Consider the following 23,563-nt stretch of genomic DNA (forward strand, 5'->3'; position numbering starts at 1 on the left):
TTACATTGGTAAACGTCTTTATGCCACGGCCACGTGATAGCGGATCTATCGTGATACTGTACATATATGCATATTGTAAAATTCACAAAAACATATTTTCTCCATTTAACAAATGTATTCAAAAAAAGGGCAAAGTGTGCATGACAGGAAACTCTGTACTTAAATATAATTTACTCTGGGTTCTACTGTTTTAATAGCTTAACTTTATCTGCTTGTATTCTCCTCTCATGTTAAAAAACCTGAGTGTAAACACAGTCAGATTCTTTTCATAATTCCTAATCAATTCACCTCCTGACGTTTTCCATCAAGGTTGAGGAGAAGTGGTTAGGAAACAGGAGTTTTTTGACCTTTTGACCGCAGCCCTAGAGTGTGGGACATTCAACTTAACTGACGCAAACCAACATTTCAACAGGAACTGTGTTGTCATCAGATTAACTGACTGTGATGAAGACACAGTAAACACACAGGATATAAGACAGCAATGAAGTTGCTTCATCTTCATCTATGGTCTTTCCAGAGTTGCTCAGTTCTTCTCAGAGACATGGCCAAACACTGCGGCCGTTTGACGAGGACGACGCCTCTGAGGCAACCATGTCATTTCATAGTAACTCAAGTAGAATCAGGCCTGAGGATTTGCAGCAGGTAACATTAAGAGGAGATGCTCAGTGTGTGTGTTATAAAATCCTGTCAACAGTTTGTGAGTGAAATGTCAGCGCAGTTTGACTTTTGTTCACCTTCAAATAACTGTGAAGATGAAGAAAAGTCTTACAGGGTGAAACTGGGGCAGGACGACTTGTTAAGACAGATTGTTTTCACAGTGTGTGTGTGTGTGTGTGTGTGTGTGTGTTTGGGTGTGGCAGGTGAGGAAAGACAGAAAAATGCCCTCGGCCGTGGAGCACTGAGACACGCAGTCTGTCTCCGAGCAAACAGCCTTGTCTCTCTGTGATTGGACCGTTTGAATGCTGCACAGACTCTGATTGGTCCTTCTCCTGTTTTTGAACAGTTACAGCGGGAAAACACATGAATAAAAACAGCACAGACGGAACCAGATTAGGAAAATATTTCCAAAACTTTTATGGCTTTACATTGCTTTACACTGGACATGGATTTCACCGAGGCGGAGTTTATTTTCTCTTTGCAGATTTGTACAGATTTGACTGTCGTAGAGGTTTCTCTGTAAACATTAACAAAACAAAGCATCTCTGAAAATATTAAATCATGATAAGAAATAAAACCCCACATATAATCCAAAACATGTCACAAAACTGTTTACAGTGTAGAACATCTATCTATTATTTACAGTGAGGGCAGTTTATCTTTAAGGCATCGTTTCAAACATATAAACGCTTCTTGTTCGGGACGACAAATATCTCTACGTGTTGTTATGAATACATTCTGTGCTGTGTGTTGTCCCGAACCAGAGATGTAAATGTGGTGAAAACGTCGCATTACTTTTAAAATCTCTTTAAAGTTCAGTGTGAGCGTTTTCAAGTGGAGATCAGGGTGAAAATGCACAAACTGAAAAAAAAAAGACACAAAAAAGCTAATGAGCTTCTGAATGTGTGATCTGCAGACCAGCTATGATCTTCAGCTCCAGTTATTAAAGCTTTTTTCTTTTTTCTTAAAACTAAACAAAATAAATACTTTTCCCACTGGAGATCAGTGCATGTTGAAGTCTGAGATCACAAACAACCACAAACCACACAAACAAACAACAACAAAAATCATCAATCAGCTCAAAGCGCAGGAGAAATCATCTGAGGTCTGATGACAAAATATGAGACGTGAGATCCGACCAAAAGCTGAACTTCAATTAATACAAAACCTGGTTTGTTTTCTTTAACATTTTCAGATGACTGACTGTTCGATCGCCAGGTGTGTTATTAACCTGCGAACCTGACATTTACTTTAAAACATCTTATAACCAATCATGGTAAAAATATTTCAATAAAACTCTGTAGCACCGCCCTGAAGCTCAACAAACTTTCCCTCCAAAACTCAAAGAACGTCTCCGCCCACAAACACCTTCCCGCCCTTTTTTTTCTCTCTTTCGTTTTCTTTCTTCCTCGCTGACTCGTCCCTGCGTGTTGAATCTTGCTGATCTCCCGCTCTCATGTTTTCCACCGAGGACGACATGAGGTGATTTAAACAAACAGTAAAGAGGATCCTGAACCATAAAGAAGATGGGGGGAGGATGAAGGTAAAGCAAGAGAGGAAAAAAAGGTTGGAAGAAGCCAGAATTACTTTGTTTTTTTTTTTAGTTTTAATGACACACTCTCACTTCTGAGCACCCTCTCTGTAACACACGTGTCTTTCTCCTTTTCTTTTTTTTTAATCTCTCTTCGGGGTTTGTAAATTGTAATCTGGGACCTGAATTTCCTGAAGGGAACCTCCCCATGTTCTAAAGTCCTTATCTATCTATCTATAGATCTTCCCTTTGTGCTACGCTCAAGAAATCCTGAAAAACGCTTCTTTTCAAAACTTTTTAAATTATTTATCTCATGTCCTTTGTTATTCTGCACTGTGCACAGTTTTCTTTTACTTTATTAATTAATCATGTAAAGCGTCTCTAGTGTCTAAGAAAGCTCTCCATACACAACATATATTATCACTTTATTAGTAGTAGTAACTGTTTCACTGTCATGTTTCACTAGTTTTTATAACATACTCAGTAACTTTGATTTCAGCTATGTAAATACAATTATTATAGATTATAATGGGGCATATTATTTTGCATTATTGCTTCTTTAACTGGTCACACGTTAAAAATGACCAGAAATTAATGGAAATCTTGTCGCTAAGACGTTTGAAGCTTAAAGCTAAAGTGTTTCTGTTGGAGCTGAAACTTTAACAGAAACAGGGAGGGAAAGAGACAAAGTGGAAATGCTGATAAAGTTTTGACCTCAGTAAAAAAAAAAAAACAAAAAAAAAACAGAACTGCCGACACGTCTCCAACAAAGTGGAGTCACCAGGTGTGTTAGAAAACTTTGTACAAAGTGGTGAGCACCGAACAGACTGAGGTATTTTGGATCAAACTGTCTTTCAGAGCACAGAGAGGGATTTCAAAAAAATCACTTGTAAACCCTTCACTGCACTTGAAGCGTCCCCCATCAGGTGAACTCCACCCACCTGGCACAGACAGTGAGATAAATCAAACCACAAAATATTTTCATTTTCTTATTTTAACCCAGAGTCCTGAATGTCTGCGTGTGTGGCCTGTGTGTGGGTGTGTGTGTTCATCTCCTCAGTTTCCAGCAGGATAAAGAGAGTCACTCATCGTCCGTCAGCTTTAGTCCAGGAAACGTCTCCGTCTCACAGAGTTTCTCTGTGTTTGTAGTTTTGCAGAGGAAACGGGAAGCCAGACCAAAGGTGAGGGACGACGTCTGTTAACACCAGGGCGAGAAGACGAGACGAAAGAGAGGGAGGACGAGGGAGGACGACGATCCAGTGATGGTTTGTGGGGAAAAATTAAAAATAAAATCAAAGATCAGATCAGAGAATAAAAGTGAAGGTTCCAGCTCATAATCCAAACACTGATAGAATCCATCGTTTGAAATCAAGTTTCCACCGTCGTCGTCAGCCACAGAGAGGAGGGGGTGGGAGGCTTCACAGGAAACCAGCTGGATCCAGGAGGACTCTCTGTCCCAGCTGCACAGGTGGATCATGGGAAACAAAGTGATCGGATGTTTGGGCCAGAATCTCCTGAAGAAAGAAAGACAGAAATGTTACCACTACACCTCCACCCACCTCTGTCTCTGTACACCTGTCGTGTTAATTAATTTCATTATTGATCACGTATCAGCCTGTTTTCCAGGTAATTGATGAACTGTTCACAGTTTGTGTCAGAAGTGATTTTCAGTCAGACCTGTTTGTTTAACCAGATAAATCCTGATCTGCTGATTCATTTTTGCAGCTGCATGCAAACACTGAAAACATGACTTCATGTGATTTTGACTTGATCTTGTTGGAAGTTGTGCTACAGTTTTAGAGGTCGTTTGAGAAATTTGATTTTATTTAAAACAAACACAGATTCCAGTTGTAGGCAGCTAAAAGGTCACAAACAGCACTTGGTTTTCTCTGAGGATATTCTCTGTTTGGTGACTTTTTCTTTAACTTCTAACATTATAAATGGAGCCCTGGACTTACACTGCTCTGTACTTTACTCTTTTTATATTTATCTTTCTACCTTTTATCACACAGAGTTGACATGTATCATTTCTATATGTATTTTACTGAGTGTATGGAGCATGTGACACGTGTTAGCAGCTCATGTTGTTTGTTGTTGGGTTTCAGTTTCATCCTGTGTCGACATATCAAAGTAAAATCCACCAGTTTCACCTGAGAGGCTGCGACAGAAAACTGCTGCAGGGCTCAGACACTGACTGTGACTCCACTTTAAACCAACAGTGTTATCTCAAAGCCTCACACACTCACACACACACACACACACACACACACAGTACATATAGACACTTAAACACACACACAGGAAGCTACAGTACGACCCAGCTTCTATACACACATTCAAACACACTCCCTCCAGGCTGTGTTTGCTCAGCCGAGTGGAGACAGCCTCTGTACCTGCTGTTTCAACACAGAGTGGCCGACTTGCAATATTTTCTTTTTTCCTCTTGTCAACGAATCTCACGTGGAGTCTCCAAATGTGGATTAATCCGCCACTGAAACTAGTCCCCAGCAAACGCTTCATATATTTCCTCCTGTTTGTCTGATAAAAAACTGCAGTGAGCAGCTGTTTGAGGAAATTAAGGAGACTTCTGTGAGTCTTTAGTAGGAACCAATGAGATCGCAGCATGAGAGTTGTTGAGAATAAAATCAAATACAGAATAATAATAAAATTTTTTGCGTGACTGCAAATCTCAGTGTTGTTTTTTTTTGTCCTTGAACTCCACAGAAGGCGTCTAATTTATCATGATGATGAAGCAGCGGTCCAAAACAAACAGAGACGTAATAGAAATGTTATTTACCAGCAGTGTGCAGCGGGAGCTTCTTTAGTACGGCGACTCGACCCTGAAAAACACAAACACAACAGAAAACAGTGGTTAGCGCTGCAGGGCTGATGACCTCGCTCTGCTGTTTCTGCTGCAGTCAGTGTGGGAAACAACAGCTACAGGTTCCGACGGTACGAACTCTTAAATCTAAAACATACAAAGAGTCATGTTCACACTCACACTAGTTATTACAGCAGAGGTGGAGGCTGACACCATCGTCAACCACCGCCGTGTTTTTGCGGAAAACTTAATTTCAGGTTTTTTTTTATTTTGGAAACAAACTTCTGTGGTTTGATAATTCACCGACATGTTTACTGACAGCCTCGTTATTTCCCCGACACACCTTCAGGATGATGTAATCTCATCACACACACACACGTTGACACAGATCCTCTGTGTTCAAACAGATTCACTGTGTGGAAGTTAAAACCACAGAGGAAGAACTAAGAGACAAGACAGAGCTGAAAAGTTGCACAAGTGAAACGTACAAAGAGACCTGCTGCTCATTTAAACAATGTAAACTCTCCAACACTCAGTTAATCGTACGGCGGCCGCCCACTCAGAGTCTGGTTCTGCTCGAAGTTTCTGCCTCTTAAAAGGAAGTTTTTCCTCTCCCCTGTCGCCTACTGCTGCTCATGGTGGGAACAGTTGGGTCTCTCTTTGTATTAAATATAGAGAGAGCGGTTTAGACCTGCTCTATATGTACAGTGCCTCCAGATAACGTCTGTTGTGATTTGGCGAATTGAACTGAAAAAACACTGAACACTGGAAACAACACTGACTCTGAGGAAACTGTGCAGCTGAAATGTTTGAAACGTCTAAACATGTAGCACTTTATATCTAAACATCTTATCAATATCCTATTTTATGTCTATCAGTCTGATCTCAGGCAGCTGCAGCTGTTCAACTGTTGCAAAATATTTGACCTCTGCAGCCATATTTCTTTTTTCTTTTCACGAGGCCGTTTGTGTGAGGCAGTGAAGTAAACTCCAGAGTCTTATCACTGAGACTGTGATACATTTTTTTGGCCCGTGATAAGAGCGGCGATAGACAAAAACATCAGGGTTCAAACATTCGAGAGGGAAACGAGGTCACCGGCTGAAGTTCAACAACAATGTAATGAGGTAACCGACGTTGTCCAGAGGTCAAAGGTCAGAGAAGTGAGGAAGAAAGTCCTGCAGCTGTTTAAAATATAAAGTCTAGTGTTTTGTTTGCAGTGACTGAACCTGCTGATGATATCTGAACCCTTGTGGCCTCTCCTGGTTTAAATTGTTTAAGAAGCAAACACTCTAAAGGTCTGAGAATATTTTGGGATATTTGACTTTGACATCATGACTGACAATCAGGAAGTGAACGTGGGTTTTCACATTAAAACCAAAAGTCTGTGGCGTGTTTCAAACTAAAACATATAATGTGGATGCAGCCTAAAAACCCTGCAGCAGCAAAACCATCCTTTTATTTGTAAAAGGAAGACCTGATTTATTGCTTCTTTAATTGCTCGTCTTATCAGAGGATATAAAGATTTGTCACTTTCTGAGTCATATATTCTAGCTTTTATTTGACCTTTTAAAGCTTTCTTTGCTCCTCTTTTATTCTCTAAGTCACTTCTTTGACACTTGACAGCACCTCTGCCTTTTTATAAGAGCCCAGACAAATGCCTGTTTACCTCTTATTGTTTGGTGCAGTGGTAGTGGAACATCACCGTGTGAAAAGAAGTGAAAATGAGTGAAAGATGACTTGTGGTAACAGAGAAAAGGAAGCGGTGGAGGTGGTTTGGGTACGCAGAAAAACAGCAGACGCAGAGAGAAAAGAAAAACCAGATGAAACATGAGACGATAAAAAGAGAAACCAGAGGGTTAAAGAGAGATAAAGACGAGATGCGCAGCGACACAAACGTGAGCTGAAGAAGACGAGTGCAGACATGACAGTGACATTCCAGCCATTCTGTGAAACACAGGCCTCACCCTCTTTAAAAAAAAGAAAAAAAACACACACCTCCTCCCGTTAGGAAACAAAGGACGTGGATTCTTAGAAACACGACTGAGGCTGAGTGGATTTCAAAAGAAAGTCTCACAACTGTTTGTTTCTTCCTCTGTGAATCAACCTGAGCAGGTGAATCCAGGTGAAAGGTTTCAGCCTGAAGGGACCAGACGGTGTTTGGCTGATTGATTTTCATTATGGAATGGGAAAACAGAAAATAGATGACAAAATTGGAACAAGGTGAAAATAGCGAGACACACCCTGCTATGAGCCCACATCTTTCTGTTTCGGCCGTCAGTTCTTTTCTGTGCTGCCCAACAAACAGAAAAAGCAGCCAGCTAAGGTCGTCTCGACAATATTTTCATTCCTGAAACTAAAATCAACCAAGAACTGCAGCAGCAAAACCTTGTTACTGCTGATGAGCAGCTGTCTCTGCATCAGTGAGGATAAAAGTCATTTAATGACATGTTTGTCATCTGTTGATGTATTTCTGGAGCTAATGCTGGGTGGGAGAAAAAAATTCCTCAATATTCAGCTTGTAATTATCACTGAGGGGTGTGACGTGAATGGGGGTTTCCCAGATGACAGCTTGTTTTTCTGAATGCAGCATCACTGCGAGGTTTGAATGGTTGAACAGAGGAGCTCTAACTGGTTTCTGCTGGATCTCCATTACATGATGCTAACAACACAACAAACAAGAAAATCTGTGGCACCAGCAGTATCCATATATCTTATGTTATATTCAGCAGTATATTATTTCAGAATGAAGCTTTTATCTCCAGTCAATTTATCGAATTACAAAACAACCACAAGCTGAATACATGCAGTAAATTACAGGGTGACACCAGGCTTGTTCTGGTGCCAGTTTTCCTCCAAGATCTAATTCAAAGTTTGTGTTAAATGTACAGATACAAACACTCACTGATATGAGCCAGAGTCTAACCAAAGCTGGAGCTGGAGACGGACTCCCCTCCAGCTACAAACAGTCAAACGGACGAAACAGAAGTCTGCAGGGTGAGGAACTGACGACTTCCTCTACTGACAGTAAAACCTTTTCAGCTGCAGCAAGAACTGCAGAAATATCTGATCCCCAACCTGAGGGTCAGGGTTTCTGTTTAAAACCACTCATATACAGACAGAAACATCATATGAGAGTTGGAATCTATTGATTATTAAAATAGTTGCAGTCTTTTGATATTTTTAGTGTTCATAACACCTGCTTCAAATGTAGGACATCTTTAATACCAGAATCAAACTTTGAGCTTCAAGAGTTTCAAAAACTAGAAAAAAAACATTCACTTATTCCATTTTTCTGGGGCTTTCATGCTCAGTGTGAGTTTTATGACGTGGATGTTTGATGAAAGTTAGAAACTAAAGCTACCCACTGACCCATAAATAAATCTAGACTCAGTTCAAATCAAAATGGCGGCTCTCTCAGACGCAACACGCAGAATCTTTTGAGGTGAAAATAGCTGCAGTCGCAGCAGGTTCATCCTGAACCACATTAAATACTGTTTCAGCAACACAGCTGAAAATACTGATGATAAAATCTTTGTAATTCAAATCTGGATTTGCATATGAAAAAAATCAAACCACAGGCAGCTACGCTTCCTGATATCTAAACACCATCAACCCCCACCCCCACTACCAACCTCCACCCCGTCAGTGAGGAGGAGTCCTCGTGGCTCAGAGACTGAAGGAATGCAGTCGGACGGTGTTTTCAAAATACCAAAACCCACACAGACCGACTTAATCCTGGGTGACAAGGCCATGAACAACGAGAGGGAGGAGTGTGTGTGTGTGTGAAACAGCTAAACTTCAGGACGTTACTGTGTCCGACCAAGAAACACAACAAAAACTGTGAACTGTTGTTTTTAAACTTTGTTTAAACAAATGAGACGAGACTCGTTGATCGCTGAAGCTTTAGAGAAGCTGCTGATTAATTCTCATCAGTCACGACATCGTAACTGCACATTCATATCAACCAACAGCAGAGTGGACGCTCTGCTGCCTGTTCACACCGACACACACACGTCCAGAGGACGCGTCATGTGATCTGTGTTTTCAGGTGTGTCTGAAACACACTCACAGATATAAGAGGTCAGCTCCTTCTGCTATAAGTGGCTTTAAACAACAAATTATCATAAAAGTCTAATCCAGAAGAGGCTGGTTTTCACCTTTAATCAGCAGCTGCTGTCGACAGGACGTCACACTGCGACGACACCAATCAACAACAAAATTTGAGTTTGTTCGCACGACTTCTCTAATGTTTCCATCAGTTGAGACTTTATAAACTTTCATAAAGTTTCTCTCTGCAGCTGCTCCTGGATCAGCTGAGTCCTTATTCTTATCTCGTACTGTGCAGGCTGCAGATTATCAGCAGACGAGATCTTTACTTTGATTCCTGAACATGTATCTGTGTCTCTCTTCCAGGCTGCAGTGCAACAGGTGTGTGTGTGTGTGTGTGTGTGTGTGTTATTGTAACCTGAAGAAAACCGGTTTTAGCTTCAGACCTTCAGGACAAGGACGTTGCTGTGCAGTGAGGTCATTTTTTGTTTTTGAATGAAAACCTGTGTGGGAGACTTCTCCTGCTCTTCACAGGGTTAGTGTTTGTGATGCAGATGCAGAGAGCTCACTGTAAATCAACAGGATATATCAAGTGACCATGGTGTAAACAAGATTATCTACTGTTGCTCATCGTTGGTGGTTCCTCCTGACCGTAACTCCAGACAGACTAAACAACCCTACACCTCTGTCTCGCTCTTATAAAAAAGAAAAGGAAAGATCGAGAGTCAAACATTATTTTCCTCAGATGTTGATGTAAATGTTGAATAATGTCCTCTCTCATTAAGGACAGTGATAAAAACTTCCTGGATCCGTCTCTTTAACCAAATCCACATGAAAATGGCCAACGCCCTGTCCCTCCACCAGCGCTGGTGCAAACCAGGTCCCTACTTTGTGCATAATTCTGCTGATGAGTAAACAAACAAACAAACAAACAGAAACAGCTTTAAATTTACCCTAAACATGGAAAATTAACTTCAACCCTCAGGATCCTTCACCCAGACCTCCACCAATCCCCCCGCCACAGAACAAAGGCCTCCTGTCATCAGTGTTGACACCGACTGACAGCGATGATGATGGTGAGGAAGATAAAATGACAGAGGGACAGATGAGTCAATGAGGCCCCCGGGGGCCCTGAGGCTGATGGCGGGGTGGGGGGGTGGGGGGTTGGTTAAAGGACTCACACCCTCAGAGACAAACAGTGTTTACTTGATTTTTACAAACAGACTTCCAGGATGTTTTCAAAGACCTCCAGACTGAGTCCTGACTGAGTCTCTAACAGACCTTTACCTGACGAAGAAGACGACTCATAAATTCATCATCCAACACGTCGTTAACCTTATGAGTCACACAACAACAACACGAGACGAGCAGTAACACAAGGACACGAGGCCCAGCTGCACACTGACGGCTCCAGGTCCTCAGTGTTAAAACTTAAAACTTATAAAGTGAGAGTGAAGAAGAACAAACAGGTCGAGTACCACCAACATGTCGGAGAAGCTGCACGTCACCTGCCGACATTAATGACAGCTTTTAGCAGAAGTCTGCTGAAGTTCCAGACACAGTTACAGGATTTAAAAGGGGATTTGTGAGAAATTGTGAACCGAGTATCTGACGCAGGGCGACCGATTAATGACGGAGGAGACGTTGAGTCGCAGTCTGCAACATCAACGTCTGCACCAAGAGTCACCAGCTGTTTTATTCCTGCAGCAACTAGAAGCAGCTTCAACAGCTTGATTCTATCATTTGAGTCATTTTTCAAGCAGAAATATTAAATATTCTCTCCTTGTTTCAGCTTGTTTTTTAGTTTATATCACAACAAACTACTTTTCTTTGGGTTTTGGACGGTTGAAGACATCAACCAGTCATTTTACAGGTTTGATGGATTACTTGCAGCCTTATGAAATCACATGACACTAAAATAGGAACAAAATGTGATTTTAGAGTTTTGTCTGATTTCAGTTTGGTCTCTGCTGCAAGTATTTTACTGAACCGCTGAATTCCTGGAAAAGAGAATCAACTGTTGCCCAACATGAGTTCTAGGAAAAAACAGAAGAGATGTCTCTTAACTTTTCCCTCACCAGCGGCTTTGAGTTTTAATTCTCCTGTGAACCGAGGTGACACACTCTTGGTGTCAAACTACCAGAGTCAGGAATGTCTCGGCATGTCGGAGGCTGCATCTGTCACTGACTCATCTGTTTGCTCTTTGTATTAAGGACGGCAGCTTCCTGTTGTGAAATCTGACAGGATGCAGCACAGGGTTGCATCACCGCCACTGTTTGGGAAGAACGAGCTGTTCAGGTGTGAAGAGATGTGATCTGCTACTCGTCCATCACGCTCTGCTGCAGAGAGTGCTGCTTTTAAGTTGTTTGAGGAATGTCTGAGTGTGAGCAGGTGCATTTATAATTTCCCTTGGAATGACTTTGGAAAGACACTGAGACCAAGTCATTCTAAATGTCTGATGTTCATCCTTTGTGGTTTTACAGGGTCTTCCTCACAGTTTTATTCTCTGTTAACTGTTCCAGGATTTTAGCAAATCTTCTACTTCTGGTTTACACTGGCACACCCAGCATACCTGAATGTTAACGCTGACATTTTCTTTGAGCATTATTTTCTACACAGCAAAAGAATTTCTGATGTAAGGGAATGTTGTAAATTATGGTGCAAAGGTGACAGTTAATGACTGTTGCAATGGTGTTGAAGGGTTTGTCACAGTGTGTAACTGAAAGGAATGAAGAGAATTTCCTTTACGGTCATGAAGTGGCGGACACACACAGACACAAAGAAAATGACAGATATGCTGCAGACACTGTATCAGCTCTGTACGGTCATTTCAACACTGGAGCATGAAATCAGGGAGTAAACAGCAGCGAAGAAATGACTGAAAAAGCTTTTTCATGCAGAAAAATGTAAGTGACAAAAGGCTGCTACGACAGATACAAACACACCAAGAGACTAATGCTAAGCTCCCTCTCCTCTCCGAACTGGTGATTCCATTGATGGGAAATGTTACTGATGTTTTCCACAGCTGTGTTCTTCCAACTTTGCATCAACACTTTTTCCTAGTTTGGTGTGGAAGAGCTCAACTGGCCTGCGCAGAGCCTCGACCTCAACCCCATCCAACACCTCAGGGAGGAACTGGAACTGGACTGTGAACCAGACCTTATCACCGAGTCAGGAAACGACCTCAGAGTTTTTCCCAAAAAACAAAATAATAAAATCTATTTTAAAAAAACAAAAAAGAAAGAGTTCTGACTTTCTAGGTCATCTAGATGTCCTCAGCAGTTTCCCAGGATACTCAGACACTCTGACGAAGCTCAATTTTATTATCATTTCAAACTAGTTTTGCGGTCCCCCACCTCAGTCAGGAGGTTTACCCGCAAACCAAAACCATGTGTTCTGCAATCTGCCTCATCCTTGCTTGTCTCAGCCCCAGTCCCAGACATCAAAGACACCAAAGAGCAGAGTACTTACGGTACTTTCTGTCGGCAGTATATGATTAAGCCGATGGCTAAAGCCAGAGCGAGGAGGACACCGATGACGATTCCAGCAATGGCTCCGTCTGAGAGACCGTCCTCTATCTCCTCTGCAAAAACAACACAGTATTTAATACGATCAAATCACTTTACTCACTTTAAATCCAAACTCATGATCTATCTCGGGAAATCAGAGGGGTCTCAGCATTCTGGCAAACATCTGTAAATCGATAAAATTAAGAATATTTTTGCAAAATAAATATGTAAAATGACACTGTGCTCTGTGCTCATTGCTGGCGTGTCTGACTTCAGTTAGCTCAGAACAGAAACCACAGACAGGAAATGAAAGTGTGACTCAGTCTGATTCTGTTGAAGTGATTGTGAATGCTGATACTGTACATGGCGGTATGACAGGCCATATCATGCATCATAAAGATTCAACAGAAACAGACGCATTCCAACATGAGATAGTCAGGAGAAGAAAACAGCCTCGCCTTCGCTGAAAATGACACCGAATCACAGAAACTGACTTGTGAAGGATTTATCCTCTGTACGGCGGCCATGTTAGGACACTCTTTTAGCTCAACTTTGTCATCCTCAGCTATGCTATGCTAACATTAGCATTAGAGCCCTGCTGCTAAATCAGCCGACATTAGGTCATTACAGATACATCAGTGTCTGTGTATATGTAACAATGTCTCCATCAGAGTTTGTCGACAACAAACCACTGACATGTTTATTTTTATGCGGTAAAATGTCTCAGTACATATTTTCTTCTATAATTATCAACTACCAAAATTTCTGTTGATATTATGCAATTAAAAACAGAATATAGATCTGTTGATATATAGTTACTGCTCTTTTTTTCAAACCGTTATTAATGGGGCTACAAGACAAATGTTTTTACCACGCTAACATTAGCCTGACAGCCGTTAATTTACAGAGGTTCCTGGTGTTTGGCATGGGATTGCTAGCACGGTTCATGCCATGAACAAATGAAAACTGGCGCAGGATGCTGCCTCTGAGTCACGAACCAGTCAGGTTTCTTTTTACCTGTGAGATGAAATATGATACAGGTATTGTTGTCGTCTGTTGACAGAGGTTTACGAAATTAGCTTGAAGCTGCAGCTGAGTGGTCACTTTATGAAAACTAAACCTGCACGGACGCTGGACTGCTGATACGGATGATCAAAATCAAATCCAGGTTCAAGGCTGCAGATGTGGATCTTACCTTTGACAGCCAGGGTGTGGGTGACTGGTTTGCTGGTCTTGCCGGTGACGGCGTTGTGCGCCTCACAGGTGTACGTTCCGCTGTTACTGTAAACAGCCTTGTCGATGACGTACTGCGACGTTTTGACAGCAGTCATTGTGCCGTTAAACTTCCAGGTGAAGTTGGCGGGTGGGATGGACACCGCAGAGCAGGTGAGGGTCACTTTGGCGTCCAGCTCTACCTCAGATTCACCCGTCACCGTTGCTGGTTCAGGACCATCTGGGCACAAAATGGAAACGAAAAAAGTGGTTCAGTGTCGGGGTTTAATCATAAAGGGTTTGACAGTAGTGAATCAGTGTACTTGTCAGGACTTGATTAGCCAAGCTTAGCATAAAACACAAAAAACAAAACATCTCTAAGTACCTCTGAAGCTCAGTAATATACACGTTTGACTAATCCAAAAACAAACAGAAATTTAAAAACCACATATCCTGGTTTTTGGGGAGTCAACCTTTCCTTTCGTGGCTATAAAACGTTCACTGCAGGACGTGATGTGATGTTTAGTTGCTGGTCACATCTGTGCCTTAATATTTCTCTAGGTTTATTTTTAAAAAACCCACAAAGACGATGTAGGATTACCTTGATACTGAGGAAAATGTGATGATTCTCAAGTTTTACAGTTGTAAGGAATTTTTCTGCAATATCTGACTATCGATAATAGACGATTACTCATGATGGACATCATAGGTTTGAGTGTAAATCATATGTTATGTTTCAGTTTGACTGAGTTATGGGTCATGACTCTGAAAGCAGTGTTTGGCAGCAGCTCCAGCTGCTAAGTGAGAGGTCAGATGCCCAATTACCATTACTCACTTCCTGCTGTTTTTACAACACCTGCATGCACCTGTCCCCCCTCCCTTTTACCCCCCCCCCACCTTATCACAGTCTGTATTTGTCTGTTTACATAATAATTTTAATCAAATGGATACACACGTTTAAGTTTTATGGGCTTCTGAAAGTGCCATAAACATAAATCACTACCAGGACAAACAGACACACCTCCATAACTGCGTCATAATGTAAAACCATAAACCCTGACAAATGCTGCAGCGTCACCACCACATGTTCAGGTCTCTTAGCAGAACAAACACTCACAGTTGACCACCATCTTGTAGGAGGCTTCAATGGAGGTGACGGGGTTGTTGAGCTGACACTGGTACACCCCATTGTCTTCTTTCTGCAGCGGGTTGATCATGATGGAGGACAGGTCGTCCGCGAACACCAGGCGGGAGTTGGCGGACAGAGGTTTGCCGTCTTTCAGCCAGACCCTGGTCCTCACGGTGCCGGTCGTCACCTGGCAGCTGAGGTTGGCTGTGCTGTTACCAGCGATGAGGGTCGCAACAGGACCTGTGATTTTAGCACCTGTGATGGGCTCTGTAAGCAGAGAGAGTTATTATTTAACATTATACAGTGTATTCTATCCCACTACATTGTAATATGCTGATTGTAGAGGCAGATATTACTGGGTAGAACATTTCAAAAAACGGATGCACACTCTTTAGAGTTTAAAGAGTGTACTTTTTTAAACTTTTCTTTGTTCGGGATGCAGTGGTGGAGGGGTGGAGCAAGGACTGGATATAGCTACTGAAATCTGATTTCACTGTGGTTGTTGTAAAAGAGTTAAACTATCAAAATAAACATTGCTCTAATTCATCCAACGGACACCAAGAATCGAATTCCAACAAATGTGGTGATTAGCCTCGCCCAACCCCCTTCTCCTAACATAATGTTGGTCATCTGATACTTCAAGCGTCACTCTCCTCTTTCAATCTGCCAAAACACACGGAGTCACCAAAATAAATTGCTCCTGTCTTCTCCTTCTTCATGCAAACTCCCCCTCCCCACCCCCCCCTGCTCTCACCCTTATCATCCAGGAACAAAACACAGAAACTCTTCAGGGCGTAATGTAAGACCATCCTCCAATCCAGCAGGTTTTACACACATACACACAAACACACGGAAATGTTCTGCTGCCAACTTGAAAATATCCTCCAAACACAAGAAGAAGAAAATTCCTCGGCAGTAATTATAGACAGCAGTTTTTCTGTGGGTTACACATCATCTCAACACCTGCCAGGTAAAAACTGTGATGTAGGTGCTGCTGTATGCACCATATGTACGGGAAGTGTCACAGGCCACTACTGCTATGACTAACAGGAATCCATTTAAAAGTCTCGTGCCTCGGAGGAATGTTCCCAAGAAACAAAAACGGTTTCAGTCTGCTTTGTTTCAGCTGCCGGTGAAGTTCCACTGAACTTCTGCCTCATTCTGTTTTATTTAGCCAAACTTTTAAAATCTAAAACCCCATGAAATCTCAGATTTACGTCTCTTTTGCCTTTTTAATTAGCATTTAAAGACTGTAACCATTTTCAGCTAAGATCATTCATCGTCAAACTGCATCACTGTAATCGATTTTCCACTTTTAGCCCTTTTCCAATGATTGTTCAACAGCAGGAACATTGGTAAATCAGTATGCATTTATCTATTAATGGATACAAGTAATTCTCCCCGTATCTGTTGTCCACAGCTGCTTTATACTGTACGAAAAGTTTCCTCCTTCCGTTGGTTAAATACCTGCAGCTGTCTGAAGGAAGCAGGATACAATGATCAATCTACTGCCTCTGACTGCAGACGTTCAATATCTCAGGACAGCGACGTTACACACACCCATCCACTGTGTTTACCTTCATTAAATCACAACCACACACACCTCTACACACAACACACTGCTCAACTCAAAATTAAAACTTTGACCTAATGATGGCAAAGTTATTACAATGCACCCTGAGGGGAACACGAACCTGAACCAAATGTCATGACCGTCCAACCATTGACACAAATTCCTGGGGCTTATGTGACAGTTGATACAACAAACTCATCAGAAATTTGCTCCACAGGCCTGATTCAGTTAAAAGACTCTAAGGTGTCAGAAGTTTACAATCAAAGTAGCTGAACAGCTGCAAAGAAACAACTTGTGATGACATCTGGCATCACGCTGCACTTTATGATTAAAACCACAAAGTAGGGCTGGGCAACAGAGAAGTTAGCATCAGCCTGGTTCCCTCAACAAAAAGCCAGTGGGATTTTTTCATAGTGTTTTGGATTATTCCAGAAAATAAACAGTGAGCAGCTAAAGTTTCTGATCCTTCAGGTTTAGTTGATCAGATCATCTTCACAGATGAACACCACTGTTCTGATGTTTGAAGTAAGAAGCTAATGTTAGGCTATAAACCAACTACACCACGGTCACATGACGTCAACGTCTCCACCACTAAGCTTCCAACTGGTCATTTCATTTAGCTCTGAGCTCTTCTACAAAAGCCTTTCTTCTTAGAAAGTGAGCTAGGTCTTAGATTAGTTAGGTTAGATTTTATCATTATAATTGTTTTATAATTGTTTTCTCCGATTTAAGAAACATTTGTCAGGTTCTGACCATAAAGACAGAATCTAATTTCTTCAACTTTCACTCAGGAGCTAAAATCAGCCTTTACACTTGAAAGAAAAAACGACTGACATGATATTTAACGTGATAACATCACCCAGCCCTCCCACAAAGACCCCATCTGTCTAATCACTCCATAATTCGGGGTATTTTTCAGGAAGCATTACTCACCCATCACACCAAAGGAAACACCAGGAGATGGGATGGTGCGCTTGGTCTTGGCGTTGTTGGCCCTGCATGTGTATTCGTCCACGTTCTTCCCGAATCCGTGCTCTTTAATAATTTTCAAAGTGAGGACCTCACCCGCTGCCTCCATCGGCTCCTTGTTGTGGTACCAGGTGTAGGTGGCGGGCGGGCTGGAGGGGGCTGAACAGGTCAGGTTGAAGTTGGAGTCGGATTCGATGTACTGTGGAGGGTTCGGAGGCTTGATAGTGACCTCGTCTGGTCCGTCTGTGGAGCAATAACACATCGTTCAACATTAGCATGATACAGACAGTCACGATTGTCAGGTAACCTCATCAGCAGAGGTTACCGGTTTTTGCCTTTGGGGGTATCCCAAACAGTCCGATCCAATACTTGTATTTTCCTAAGTGTTGATTAATTCTATATCTCGAACCAGAGCAGTTAGGAAAAATAAGTGGCAAGCAATGGAGATTTAATTTCATTTTCCATCCATTAGTGTTTAAATTTCTACTTTCTAGAACATCAGTACTCATAATAATCAACACAGACGTGGGTGTAAACAGATAAAATTAAAAACACTTTCCAACAAAATAAAATCAATGAATTAATGGTTTATAATGAAATTATTTAACTGCTAAAAACACCATGATGAAGACAGCTAATCCATGTTTTCATATTTAGGTCATTTATGTTCCCATATCATATATTTGGATGTTTTACTAGAAAATAAAGTGTTTTTTCATTTATATGCTAGGAATTTTTAAAACATATATTTGATGTATGTGTTTCTGTGTCATTCTGGCTGTTTTCTTTTCTCTCTTATTCTTATAAACACTTTAAATCCCTCTAAATGTTGTAAAAACGCATCTTTAATCTAATTTCATGCACATCCTCGTGTTGTCGTGCTCGCTACAAATATGAGTTAAATTTTCACTAACTTCATTACACGGCCTGAGCAGATTAAACCCTCCCGAGCTGGAGATGTAAGCTTTTCATTAATTAATAACAGGGTTAACCAGCGGTCGTTGTGGTTTCACCGCCTTTCAGGTTAGTCATGGGGAAGGAGTGGAAGTGCGAGCTGCTGTGTACACAGTGAGGTTTTAGTCTGAGCGTACAGGCTGAGAGGGAGCGCCCTGCAAACACACACCGCAATCTAAACTGCAGGGGTCACATGGGTACGAGACTGCTCAGCCATACCCGAGTGTTTCAGGAATCTGACCAGGTTTAAAGTCTTAACAGTGATGGATCCAGAAATACTGTGGAGCTCAGGCATCAGTGTGAATCAGGGAACAAAACCCAGTGAAACTATTAATGACAAATGACCTGCTGAGGTGTGAAGGAGTGACAGCGACTGACTCATGTTTGACCTTTTGTTGTCAAACAGGTGTGGAGCTCATTCAGGAACGTGCAGCATTTACTGAGACTAAGACCTCAGAGCTAGTTACTGTCAAACTGCCATGAGGGTGGATTTACATAATAAAAGAAAGCATAACATTGAACCAGACCAATGAACTACCCAGGTTGATATATCAGCCAATATTAGCTTATTGCAGATACACCGATCAGCCTCAACATTAAAACCACCTAATACTGTGTAGGTCCTCTGGTGTCGCACAAGACTGCACAAGACCTCTAAAGGTATCCTGTGTTATCAGGTTTCTGCTGAAGCCAGCAGCGTAGATGCAGTACTTACAGTAGACAGTGAGGTTGAAGGGGGCGCTCTTCTCTTTCTCCAGTGTGTTAGCAGCTGTGCAGCAGATGGGACCAACCAGATCTGACCTGAGAACACCTGCGATGGTGAGTGTGCTGGACGTTTGCTCCTGTGCCACAACCCAAAGGAGAGAGCACGTCAGTTACATATAGCATACAGTGTACATACTAAGAGCCTGAAGGCCGAGTTGAATGAACTACAACTGAATAAACAAAGACAGTAGCTTGAACTCGTATCGCCTTTAAGGAGAACTCTGGTATTTTTGAACCTTTCTTATGTTCTTGGGTGTAAAAGATTGATAGAGTCAGCAGCAACAAAAACCCCAAAGTTATCCTTTAAATCTTATCCCCTGGCATACACACAGTGTTTTTACAATAAACAAGATTTTAAAATGAATAAAAAATATATAAACTGACATTTTTAAGTGTGAGCCGTTTGCCGTCAGCCACGATGGGTGCAGTGCCGTTAGTCCAGGTGAATGTGAGGAAGGAGCCTTTAGCAGAGCAGGTCAGGACCACGGTGCTGTTGTGTTCAATGGCCTCGGTCAGGTTGGACTTGATGACGACGTCAGACACGGGCTCTGCACAGAGACACAGAGAGGGCTTTTTCCAGTAGCAGCTCAAATGGCAAAAAGTATCTTAATGTAGGTCAAGAAAAAAAACAGCAAAGGTGAAGCAACTAGAACTAACACCTGGTTGAATCATCAGGACAAAAGATGAACAACTGTGTAAGATACAAGAACTCTGTGGACATAAAAACTGAAGGAGAGAAGTCAACTACAACTCCCAAGATGCATTTCACTGAGAAACCGCAGAGGATTACACTTGTTAGAAAACTGGTCACACAGCCTGCAGCTTCAGTCATTTCAACGTTGAATTCTGGGGCAAGTTTGAATAAATTCAGCAGCTGTGGTTTCATGTTTAGTTTAGCTGAGGCTCATGGGAGAAAAGATATTTTTGACACCAAATCCTGATATTTACAGCTGATGTTTCAGCGTTTCGTTTATTTTGTAGCAGTATAAAAATTCATGCCATTTTGTCGACATGTGGTCAGCTGTTCAGAGGATCCAGTGAAACTGCAGAATTTCAAATTCAGAAAGTCTCCAGGTGTTTTAAGGCGGATTCTTCCACAGGGATGAAAGAGAGTTAAGTTTTGTTGGTGTAATCTGACAAAAAGTGGGCAGTGAATGGCGGCATGATTAATGGAGGATGGAGGATTTAACAACCTGCTTGGTGGGAGGCCGGTTTGTCTTCACACAACTGTAGCTGTGCTCATTTGAATGGAGTGAATGAAGACGGCAGAGCAATCGCAGCAACTAGACCTGCTGGACTCGTTCTTGATAATCCTGGAGCTCCAACTACAAATGTACGGTCTGTTTATTGATGATTAGGCAACAGTAGGCGTGTGGGAACAATGTGAAGGAGTGGTAACCAGTTCTGACAGCAGAGCCACAGGCTCTGACTTCACACTGTTGGAGATTAGATTTTGTCTGTAAACCTGCAGGAACGTTAAGGACGAGACTGAAGCAACAAACAAACATGGAGACACTGGTGGTTTTGTTCGGAGGTTTTACTGGTTGATCCCTGTGCAGGAAATAAGGTTGACTGTATGACTGAGTCACTAGGAATGCTGAGAAAAGCATCCAACCATAACCTTGGATAAATAAAGACTCAAACTGACATGATGAAGTTGACACAAGCCAGACTGGAGACGACCTCGAAGCAGACAGTCGACAGATTAACTGTTCAGAACAGTTAGCTGCTTAATCAATAAGTTGATCAACAGGAAAAACTGTCAAATATTTTCATAATCAATAAATCTTTTTCCTTATTTTTCCTTATCAAAAATGTCGAATGTCTGCTGGTACCGTTCTCTTAGATGTTTTCTCAAAACTTCCATCGGTTCATAGGTTTATCAGTTAATCGCACAAACAACTGGACAGATCGATCAGATCAATCAGATCAGAAACTACACTGCTGCAAAGTGATCCGACGTCAGTGGGCGTGTCCTACTCTACAGGCTGGATGAGTCGTGTGAGGAATGGGAGGAAACACTGAACCTGAAAACATGAGCCACACCCTGAAGGAGCACAGGAAGAGTTTCCTGTTGAATCAGAGTTTAGGGTCAGAGAGAACATCTGTCCATCAAAATGACTGCACTCACTGTACTATACACTGACTTCACTAAATCAGCTCAGGACTGTTCACAGGCAACACATCACAGTGGACCACAAGTCCCAGGAAAAGGAGGATCTATTTTCCTCCGCAAAGGAATATAGTCCGTGCACTGTGCGGTTGCTACGCGACACATAAAATGCTCTCTTAAGATTTGAATGTAGCGCAGGGATTTCTGACTCCACGGCACAACACCACCAACAGGTGCGGCCTTGGGCCTGAACCAAACCGCGTCAGAAAATGTTGCAGTTGGGCGTTAAATGGCTTCACGGAGCCTAAAACCTAAATAAAGCACTTGTTATCTGGATCCCTGAGCGCCACTGATCATTCGGCATCAGTACAGTCCAAAAGCAGCTCACACGAATAAGAAGAACTTAAAATCAGCCTAATCCTGAAACGTGAACGGTTAAAAAGTCATTTAAAGCAGCACAGCCTCACGGGAACGTTACCAACGTCAGAATACACAATTACAACTAAACATTATGAGACTCGGTTGAGTTCGGCATTGGTCATCTGATGGGAAAGATCCAACAGTTCTCCCTCAAAGCACACCTGGGCAGGTAACAGCACAGGTATAACAGAGGGCGGAGGAGACTCACCCAGCACCCGGAGCTTGATCTCCGCGGTTTTAGTGTCACCGTCTGCTGATATCACGTTGATGCTGTAATCCCCGCTGTCCTCCGTCTTCACGGAATTCAGGGTCAAGTAGCCGTTGGTCGCATTCAGGCTCACTCTCCCCTCATACGGTGCGTTCACTTTCAGCGTTGTTGGGCTCACGGTGGCGACGTGAATCTGATCAGTCCCGTCGCTGTAATTCCAGATTATAAAAACATACTGTGGCTTGTCGAGCAGGGTTGTAATGGTGACACTTTTCCCCACAACTGCGTCCAGCGGACCCTCCGGCAGAATGACCTTCCCCCTGCAGCGTCCTGAGGGAAGAGACGGAGAGGACTGTCGTTAGGTTCTGGGAACTGAACAGGTCGAGAGGAACTGTTTCTGTGCTGAGATGTAATCTTTAAACAGAAAGCTCTGCTCTGCTTCCAACTAAATATACGACATCATATTGACATGAATTCAAACAGGCTGCACCCACAGACCCACTCTGCATGCAGAGAGACAGAACCCCCCCCCCCCCAAAAAAAAAAAAATACAATTAAAGACATAATCCTATAAAGGCCGTGCACCGGAACACACCGGCAGCATCCATCTGTTCTTACCGATAAAAAAGAGCAGGAACAGAAGCGACTTCAGTCTGAACAGATCCATCCCGGACGGTTCAAGTCTTCACAGCAGAGACAGAGTAGAAAATGCGGCGCTACCTGCTGCTTTTAGAGGGACACACCCAGACAAGGTGAACACACACACTCCCCCTATCTATCACCACACACACACACACACACACACACACACATATGTGTGTATAGTATAGTATAGTGTGTATATAGTGTGATACTGTGAATCACCTGTGTTCCCGTAGTTCACAGCGCAGTTTAAATTTAACTCATTTAACCCATCAGTCACATGAAGGCTGAACATTATACACAGAAAATACACTGGAAATAAATCCATGCATGGATGTGAGACAATGGGCACAGACATATAAAAGGCTTCTACTCCTCTTACACAGCAGCACAGTCATTATTATTATTTTATTATCAGTGATATATAACTAGAATCCAGATTTAAAAGAGAGTGTCTGTATGAAGTCCTGGAGTTTGTTTGTGGGAGTGTTTTTTTAATGAAAGAACCTGAAATATCTTATTGAAGCTCTCCAGTTTCTTTAGTGAGACGCTGCTGCCCCCTACTGGACATCTGCGGAAGTAATTTAACTAATCTATTACTCTGAATTGGCTTCTTGTGTTCAGTGGATGACTGGAAAGTTTTGGGCCCTGAAACAGCAGAACATGTAGTAAAAGCAGCCTGATACACCATAAATATAACTGAACACATTCAATAATAATCATGTTGTAGGTTAAATAAATATAATGAAGTGAAAAAGGTACATAAAGTATCAAGTTTGATACTTTCCTGTTAATCTCCACTCAGTTGGAAACTCATGGTAGAATGTCTCCATAAAGAAATCCAGCTGCAGTTAATTAGCATCTGAATTCTTGAATTAAGGCCAAAAATGGGTTTAATTACTGCTTCGTGGTTGTATATCACACAGACATTTCACACAACACATTTCCTCAACTTAAAAAAAGTGTAAACAATATTACAAAGATTTTCCTGCTCAGATAACAAACACAGAAAC

General features: G+C 42.0%; 1 protein-coding gene across 1 annotated transcript; it reads right to left on the bottom strand.

Moving 5' to 3' along the window:
* Nucleotides 1-1,050: 1,050 nt before the first annotated feature.
* Nucleotides 1,051-22,690, bottom strand: si:ch211-264f5.6 (carcinoembryonic antigen-related cell adhesion molecule 5). Its single transcript, XM_018689570.2, has 10 exons — nucleotides 22,527-22,690; nucleotides 21,909-22,238; nucleotides 19,552-19,715; nucleotides 19,118-19,244; nucleotides 17,413-17,691; nucleotides 14,895-15,173; nucleotides 13,761-14,018; nucleotides 12,528-12,639; nucleotides 4,986-5,028; nucleotides 1,051-3,702 (listed from the first exon to the last, which is right to left on the bottom strand). The coding sequence occupies exons 1-9, from the start codon at nucleotides 22,573-22,575 to the stop codon at nucleotides 5,010-5,012; spliced, it is 1,617 nt and encodes a 538-aa protein (XP_018545086.1). The 5' UTR covers nucleotides 22,576-22,690; the 3' UTR covers nucleotides 1,051-3,702; nucleotides 4,986-5,009.
* Nucleotides 22,691-23,563: the final 873 nt, after the last annotated feature.

This window comes from Lates calcarifer, linkage group LG3, assembly GCF_001640805.2.
Source record: "Lates calcarifer isolate ASB-BC8 linkage group LG3, TLL_Latcal_v3, whole genome shotgun sequence".
Lineage (NCBI taxonomy): Eukaryota > Metazoa > Chordata > Actinopteri > Centropomidae > Lates > Lates calcarifer.

Excerpts from the sequence above, each read along its gene's own strand:
- si:ch211-264f5.6 (XM_018689570.2), bottom strand. The coding sequence starts at position 22,575 with ATGGATCTGTTCAGACTGAAGTCGCTTCTGTTCCTGCTCTTTTTTATC. Across the intron at positions 19,716-21,908 it reads GATCAAGCTCCGGGTGCTGG|AGCCCGTGTCTGACGTCGTC; the intron begins GTGAGTCTCCTC and ends GTCTCTGTGCAG. Across the intron at positions 14,019-14,894 it reads CTACAAGATGGTGGTCAACT|ATGGTCCTGAACCAGCAACG; the intron begins GTGAGTGTTTGT and ends TTTTGTGCCCAG.